At 34.2% G+C, this 8,931-nt stretch overlaps 2 protein-coding genes across 2 annotated transcripts; one reads left to right on the top strand and one right to left on the bottom strand.

Annotated features, from left to right (window-relative positions):
* Positions 1–476: 476 nt before the first annotated feature.
* Positions 477–5,019, top strand: LOC130910994 (interleukin-6-like). Its single transcript, XM_057828695.1, has 5 exons — positions 477–516; positions 596–762; positions 1,020–1,118; positions 4,396–4,539; positions 4,612–5,019. The coding sequence occupies exons 1-5, from the start codon at positions 513–515 to the stop codon at positions 4,825–4,827; spliced, it is 630 nt and encodes a 209-aa protein (XP_057684678.1). The 5' UTR covers positions 477–512; the 3' UTR covers positions 4,828–5,019.
* Positions 5,020–6,959: 1,940 nt separating this feature from the next.
* On the bottom strand, positions 6,960–8,681 carry tomm7 (translocase of outer mitochondrial membrane 7 homolog (yeast)). Its single transcript, XM_057828696.1, has 3 exons — positions 8,490–8,681; positions 7,464–7,512; positions 6,960–7,225 (listed from the first exon to the last, which is right to left on the bottom strand). The coding sequence occupies exons 1-3, from the start codon at positions 8,590–8,592 to the stop codon at positions 7,210–7,212; spliced, it is 168 nt and encodes a 55-aa protein (XP_057684679.1). The 5' UTR covers positions 8,593–8,681; the 3' UTR covers positions 6,960–7,209.
* Between the last annotated feature and the right edge of the window lie 250 nt (positions 8,682–8,931).

Raw genomic sequence — 8,931 nt, 5'->3', positions numbered from 1 at the left:
CTGAAGTAAATTTTTTAAATTGCCTTTATAATCTAAGTGCTGAAAAAATATATATCTGACTCAAATATCAGCTTACAAAAGGTATTGGCATCGGCATTTTAAAACCCCATATCGGTTGATCTCTAATATTTCAGGTCTTTCCTGGTAATCTCATTGCCCTCTATTGACAACGATAGATGTCAAATTTGAAATATCTTCACTCATTAGATACCATTGACACAAATTAAAAGAAATAATTTATCGTATCTATCTAAACATGACCATTCACTTTCCAACGCTACGTAATCCATCATCAAATTGCTCATGTAGTGATTCTCTGTCATGACCCAAGTGATGACACAAATGAAGGGAGGTACCACAACAAAATCGGTCACTCATGTATCCTACAAACAGGAAGGTATTAGGAAATCCCTTGCGTTGAACAGAATATATAATGGCGGTGCGACATCGAGACAACACAAGTTCCACGAGAGTAAGAGGAACCTCAACTCAGTCGCAAAATCCCCTCTAAAATGTGTAAGTTGACTACATGCTTCCTGATTTTCTATTCCTTTTTTTACACTCATTCATGCTTTTGTCGGTCTTTCAATCACAGATGCGCAAATTTTCGCTTTCGGCTCCTTGGCCTCTCTGGTACTTTGCGTCACCGGAGCTCCAACCGTCCTTCCGTCTGGCGAGCATCAGAGTGAGGAGGAACTCTTCCCAAGCATTTCCCCGGTTTGGGAGTCGGTTTTGGGTATCGCTAAAGACCACAAGAAAGATGTAAGCAGTAGTTTGAGGGTCGCTAAATTGATTTCCAGTACTGTTGTCGCAATAGTAAAATTTATATCATATAGTGCCATATAGTGCAAAATTATATTTAACTCATGAAAAGTTTCTGGTAACCTTGGCATGCGAAGACAAAAAAACTGAATATCAATACTTTTGCGATCAAATATCGAACTCGGATACATTTCAGTCTTTGACAACCCTTGTTTCCAGGCTACAGTTCTGATCAATATTCGTCTCTCTGATTTCAGTTTGAAGATGAATTTGGAAATAATGTCAAGTATCATCAGCTGGAGAACTACAAAGTACCCCAGATGCCAGCAAGCTGCCCCATCTCCAACTTCAGCATGGTAAGAACCAAAACTGGCAAAAGTACTTAACACTCAGTAGTAGAACTGTGATTCAATTCCTGAAAGTAGCTGAAGAAAAGTAAGCGCAGAAACAAATTTAAGTAGAAAAGTGTTTTTTTTTAAATACCCAGTTTGATAACTTGATACTTATTGGTAAAGTAGTTATCTATATAGGGACAAATAGTGTTGACAAAACACTTTAATGTCATTAAAAATTAACAACAAATGACTTTAGCGCACATAAGTAGAATGTACACAAATTTGTGTCATGAAAAGACTCTTAAATTCAAAATTATGGAAAACTACTTACGCTATGCAAAATTACTGTGAAATACTAAGATATATATATATATATATATATATATATTAGGGCTGTCAAACGATAAATTTTTTTAATCGAGTTAATTACAGCTTCAAAATTAATTAATCGTAATTAATCGCAATTAATCGCAATTCAAACCATCTCTAAAATATGCCATATTTTTATGTAAATTATTGTTGGAATGGAAAGATAAGACACACGACGGATATATACATACAACATACTGTACATCAGTACTGTATTTGTTTATTGTAACAATAAATCCACAAATGGCATTATTAACATTCTTTCTGTTAAAGTGATCCACGGATAGAAAGACTTGTAGTTCTTAAACGATAAATGTTATAGTTACAAGTTATAGTAATTTTATATTAAAACCCCTCATGTTTTCGTTTTAATAAAATTTGTAAAATTTTCAATCAAAAGTAGAGTTAATATACTAAGAATAAAAATAACAATAATAAAAATAGAGTGAAAAGTTTCACGTGTATTTTGCATAGCTATTTTGATATGGAATGCCAGTTAATTTTGCATTGTTGTTTAACTGTGTGTCAGAGTAGGGCCTCATTACTATAGACTGAAATGCTTTTCTTTTTGTGAACTTTTTTTTTTTTTTTGAGAGATAGGAATATTATTTTTGTTGTGCTTTCACTAAACGATACTTATGTTTGTTGTGAAGGAGAAGCTTATACCAATAAACGGCGCGGTCCAAAGAACGCCTATGTCCACTCTCCTTTACTGTATAACATATACAGTATATGGGAAAACCCATTGGCAGTGTATCAAATACTTGTTCTCCCCGCTCTATCTGTACATATCTTACCCAAAATAAAACAAGAGACACATAATTGCCACTAAAAGAAAGAAAACTTACCGAAATATGTGTGGAGCATAAATAGCAATTTGCATTGCATTGTGAATACAGCATAAACGTCTCACAACTACTAATTCTCCCACGTTTAGAAGACATGAGTATGGAACGGCGCTGCCCCCAAGCCGCCGGTGGCATTCTATTCACTCTTAATGTCCATAAACGGCCTCATTGTAATGTTTGAGGCAATATGCCAGCGGGTCATTCATTGCATGCGTTAATTGCGTCAAATATTTTAACGTGATTAATTTAAAAAATTAATTAACGCCCGTTAACGCGATAATTTTGACAGCCCTAATATATATAAATATATATATATATATATATATATATATATATATATATATATACACATATACATACATACATATATGTTATTTTTACGGTCAATTATGAACAACATAATTATTCGTGCTCATATTTATTTTCCAATTTTGTTAACTTTCAGCCGGTACTGACAGAAAAAAACAAAACAAAAAACCGTTAGACGTTGTTTGAAAGCTAGCTAGCATTTTTAAAAAAATGTTTTCATAGCTAGCTTAGGCTAACGTTCTGAACTAGCTAACAAAAAAGCTAAATTAGCATGTGCTGATAACTGAATTAAAAAACAAAAACAGACCAAAATGTTTCTACTTACATCTTGTGTAGTCTTCTGCAGTTTGATTAATGTGACAGGCCTGTTTTGACAAAGTAAGGAGTATAAAGTATAATTAAATTGGTGTCTTTGCTCCACTCGTTTCAGAAATAAAAAGGTTTTATAATGTGTATAATAATGATAAATAGCTCTCTAGTATTGTACCTGTTCAGAACACAACATACTGTGTTTTTTGCACTATAGTGCACCTGACTATAAGCTGCCATCACCAAATTTGACACGAAAACGACATTTGTTCATACATAAGCCGCACTGGACTATAAGTCACAGCTGTCCGGACTGTGTTATGGGATATTTACGCCAAAAGATAATAATCGGTAACGCTTTATTTGACAGCGGCATCATATGACTGTCATAAGACCAAACGAACCACCATTCATTGCTTCAAGAAGCTTCATTTGGCCATCACTGCTCCCTTGGGGGAGACAGTTAACCTATGCTGCCACCTGCTGTCAACACTGTTGTCCAACATGCCTCTTAGTATGCACTGCAGCGCTACAGATGTAAATAACAATCAAAATTCATGTTCTGTGCTAATTATTTTTCCTGTTGTTTCACTAATTGCTAGTTATAGTATTTGGTAACACTTTATTTGACAGTGGCGCCATAAGACTGTCATTAGACAATCATAATCATGACATGACACTGTCATGAGCATTAATGAATGCTTACAACAAATGTCATTTATTGTTATCCGGCAAATTATCTCACTTTTGAATGGATGTAAAAGATCCAAGCTGGACATAAATGGAGTTAGTGAAACAATTTGCCGGACGACGCTTAATGACATCTGTCACAAGAATTCAGCCCATGATAGAGCCATGTCATATTTATGATGGTACTATGACGCCGCTGTCAAATAAATCGTTACCTATTAACCCAAAAAATGCACAAATAAGCCGCACTGGACTATTAGCCTCAGGATTGAAAATGAAAGAAAAAAAGTAGCGACCTATAGTCCGAAAATTACGGCAAATCGAAATCTGATTTATTATCCTGCTACATCTTCATCACTAGGTGGCAGTAAAGTACAATTATGCACGCAGAAGCGAAGAACAGCACGTTCGCTTCTTCCACTACTGCTGCTGTTGTGTCAAAGTAAAATGATGTACGTTATTTTCTCTAAACGTTAAAGAATATATACCTGTGGGTATTATAAGATCGCTTATCTATATAGCATTCAAATATGTTGCGTCTTAAGAAATACAAAACTATCAAAGCTAACTGTTAGCATCTCAATGGTGTTTTATATTTTCTGATAGCATTAAGCTAATTGGATTTAAGTCAGTCTTTGTGTTTTAACACATAGCGCGTTACTTTTTTTGTAGTCTGACAATAAACTTAAAGTTCATTTTAATTTCAAATTTTTTTACCTCCCATCACTGTACCTATTTGATAATTTTATGATGTTTCAATGTTCTCCTTCCAGGAGGCTTGCCTGCACAGGCTAGCTCAAGGTTTGACCATCTACACAAACCTCCTAAAGGACGTGGAGAAGGTCTATCCAGGCCAAAGAATCCTGTCCGAGGCCAAACACTACACTGGACTCCTGCTCAGGCTCTTTAAACAAAAGGTATTTTCCAACTTGCAATTGAATATCTTATTTATAAAATAAATTTTGACAATTTATGACTCTGTTCTACAGATGAAAAAGCCAGAAGAGTTCACAGTTTCTAACAGCAGCCAAACGGAGAACGTATCGACGTTACTGGACAACAGAGATGAGTTCCAAAGAAAGATGACGGTGAATTCCATCTTGCGGCAGCTCTTTATTTTCCTGGTTGACGGGAAACGGGTGCTCACCAAGAAAGAGAGGCGCAGGGGGAGACACCCCAAAGTCACTATGTTTCATATGCTTTAGTCGTCACACATTGGCGAAACACGTCAAAATTGGGAAAATCTCAAGTTTTGAGGTGTCGTAATCACTAGTTTTGAATGACTCATGGAGAATTTTCAGTATTTATTGCCACAGACCAATTGCGGTCTAATAACTATTTATTAATGTAATTATTTTATAAGGATTTTGCTCATATTTATACAGTTTTGTATTTAAAAGGAATGGTAACTATTTATATTTTTGTAAATGTGAATAAATATGTGTCTACTTGTGAGTTCTGTTTATTTCTTTTGTAATATTATTATTACAGTGTTGCGTTCTAATTGCAATGGCTGCCATTGACAATAATAGTGGTCCAATCCATTTGAACGTGCACTGATCTTGCTTTAGTGGAAGTTTAGGTTTCTGAGGTGACAGTTTATTTATACCTTATTTGATGCCATTGACAGTGATAGACGACCAATACATTTCAACTATGATTTTTCAGTGGAAGTGAATATTTCAGAGGTCAAAGTTTATTCATCCTTAATTGGCTGCCCTTGACAGTGATAGTGGTCCAATCTATTTGAATTTTCACTGATCTGTTTCTGTGGAAGTGAAAGTATCTGAGATAAGATTTCATTCATTACTCATTGGATGCCATTGACGGTGATAGACGTCCAATCCTTTTCAACGAGCATTTGATGATTTTTTTTCCCCAGTGGAAGTGAATGTTTCAGAGGTAAAAGTTTATTCATCATCGATTGGCTGCCATTGACGGTGATAGTGGTCCAATCTAATTGAATTTGCACTGATCTGTTTCTGTGGAAGTGAAAGTATCTGAGGTGAGATTATTATTTGTTCTGCTGCCATTGACTGTGGTTGACGTCCAATCTATTTTGACTCAAAGGGTTGACAATCAGTATTTCAGTGTATGTGAAATTTTTTGAGGTGAGAGTTTATTTTTGGGTTTGCGTTGTGATATTTTTGGAAGTATATTTTGATGATTTGTCGCTATTTCCAGACATAAAGTCACAAGCTTTTTCACAATGGTAAACACCCAAAAGAACACTTTTACACCCATCAAATTTCAAATATTTTAGAAATCATCAATATTCACATTCATAAATCCCCAAATATGGTGGTAATCATGATTTTTTCTGAGGTTGAAGTTTGCTCCAGTCGACATTGCTACATACATTTTGTTGATATTGACTGAAATTATACTGTTAGTGCGGTTTGCATTATTATTACTTATTTTTATTTAAATACATATATATATATATATATATATATATATATTAGGGCTGTCAAACGATTAAAATTTTTAATCGAGTTAATTACAGCTTAAAAATTAATTAATTGTAATTAATCGCAATTCAAACCATCTATAAAATATGCCATATTTTTCTGTAAATTATATATATATGTTCTGTAAAATAAATTGTTCGAATGGAAAGATAAGACACAAGATGGATATATACATTCAACATACGGTACATAAGGACTGTATTTGTTTATTATAACAATAAATCAACAAGATGGCATTAACATTATTAACATTCTGTTAAAGTGATCCATGGATAGAAAGACTTGTAGTTCTTAAATGATAAATGTTAGTACAAGTTATAGAAATTTTATATTAAAACCCCTCTTAATGTTTTCGTTTTAATAAAATTTGTAAAATTTTCAATCAAAAAATAAACTCGTAGCCCGCCATTGTTGATGTCAATAATTACTTACACAATGCTCATGGGTGCTGAAGCCTATAAAATCAGTCGCACCCAAGCGCCAGCAGAGGGCGGCAAAACTCCATAAAACACAATTAACAAGCGGGCATTTCACTCTACTGTCATTTAAATCTGTCTGAGCGGGAAATGTGCGTTAATTGCGTCAAATATTTTAACGTGATTAATTTAAAAAATTAATTACCGCCCATTAACGCGATAATTTTGACAGCCCTAATATATATATATATATATATATATATACATTTTTTTTCTTTTCTTTTCTTTCTACTATTACGTGATTTCACACTTTGCGAAAAATGATCAAAGTGACACATTAAACATCATTACTAAAAAAATGAAAGCTTCCATCATTTCTCCCCATTGTGCAATTTTCCCTGCCTGAAAGTGCAACTTTTACTAGTTTTGTAGTCCAACTACTGAAATCAATGACGTTTTTCATGATATTTCAATTTATTTTGATGCCATGTCTTCAAATTTAAAATAACGACACTAATATAATCGATCGTCAGACATGTACTGACATAAACATGGATCACAGGGTCATAAATAAAAAAAATCTGTCACCGAGTCAACAGTGTGTAAAGAACATCATTTTGAACAACTAGTTTGGGAGCAGGGTGCAGAAAAATATTTGATTCAAGTTGGTTGTCGACGACGTGGACATCGTAGTTCTTCCTCAACCCCAAAGCAAACTGAAGAGGAACACAAAAACACCCAAGTGGCGAATTATTCTCAATGTAAAATAGAAAGAAAATGCTGACCGAAAAAAATCTGATGACGCAAATCACTATTCGTCTGTCAGCAGTGCAGTTCGTAGTAATTATGCCAACACTTTCCAAACGGAAGAATTACAACATAATTCTTTACACTTTAACTGCAATTTATTTCTCATGACAACACGTCTGCCGTTATCATGTGTTCAACTCCTACCCCAATATGGAAGGTTCCGGCATTCCCGGATCCGCTCCTCGTTTGAAGCCTGTGACATGAAACCACAAATTAGAACAGGTCAAAACACACGAATTGTGCAATTGCTCAAAATTTGCATATGACAAATGGGAGGAAATTCTGCAGAGGATGGATGTGAATGAAGTGACGACATCAGCTTTGGTGTTTCCGATGTGTCCACATTTCTGGAGCGGGCAACACGTCACGAAATGAACATTTGAACTTCCGAGGCTGCATGCAAAACCACAACTTCTACAACTACGAAGAATTTTCTCACCATCGTAGTTATGTTTTCTTTGGAAGGCAGTTGTGTCGCCGAACTGATTTAAATATGTCACTCATTGTCTGCCATTGACGCCGCTAGAAGTCCAATCCAACTTAACTTGGAAGGGCAAATTAATTTTAACTAATTAAACACTAATTGATTAGCAAATGAATCGAGAACCGTTGTTCTAATCCATGAATCATTGAGACATTTTTAGTTCTATCTTATTGTATTGATTTAAATGTTATTATTTTTTAAAAAGAGGGAAACGTTCTCTTATTTAAATGTTTAGGTTTTCATTTAAAAAAAAAAAGAAAAAAAAAAAAGAGGGAAAACACGTAAGTTCTAAGTCATGTATTCTTTAAAAAAATTTTTTTTTTACATTTAATATAAAGCAAAACAGAAAATAACAGTCAAATTTGCCTTTTTATAAATTTAATTTTTAGAATAAGTTTTTTAAAAAATGTAAGCATTCAGTTTTTATATTCTCAGATATATTTTTATTATTTAGAAAAGGGAGACAGGGCATTAAATAAACAAAATGTAGCGGACCGGATCTGATATATTTCACTCCAAAACTAAACGCTAATAAACAATAAGAAATCACGCTAGTCGTTGACAATATTTTAGCGATTTTTTAAAAATATATACAGTACACTCAAAATCACGTTGTGAAGAGTTAACAAGGCAATGCTAACTGGCTAACATAGCACATGCTAAATTCCGTTTGTTAAAATACTGACCCAAATACAGCACGGTCGGGATGAAACCCCATCGAATGACGAACTGGCCGCACTGAAAGAGCTGCTGCAACCGCTGTTTTGTCTCTTTACTTATTTTTGCCATGTTTGTTTTCAAATTGTGTAGCGACAACGCCGCTACGCGCTAACAAGGACGTGAGAAAGGAAATACGTCATGACAAATAGGAAAAACGTGTGTTTTTGTCGCCATCTTGTGGCTGGCATATACAACTACAATTTTGCCGTACAGTAATATATCTGTCAGTTACAGTATGTAGACTTGCATATTCATTTTTTGGGACAAAATTGGCGCTAATTTGAACAAAGAACAGACTTTTTTGCTAAAATGTCCTTTACATTGTTTAATTGACAGTGTTGTATACATTTTTTAAAATAATTTTATTCCACTCAATGTGATTTGTAGCGTTTGAAAATGCTGTGGATA

Source organism: Corythoichthys intestinalis, chromosome 22 (assembly GCF_030265065.1).
Source record: "Corythoichthys intestinalis isolate RoL2023-P3 chromosome 22, ASM3026506v1, whole genome shotgun sequence".
Classification (NCBI taxonomy): Eukaryota; Metazoa; Chordata; class Actinopteri; order Syngnathiformes; family Syngnathidae; genus Corythoichthys; species Corythoichthys intestinalis.
The sequence above is the reverse complement of the archived record's forward strand: the minus strand, read 5'-3'. Positions and strand labels throughout refer to the sequence as shown.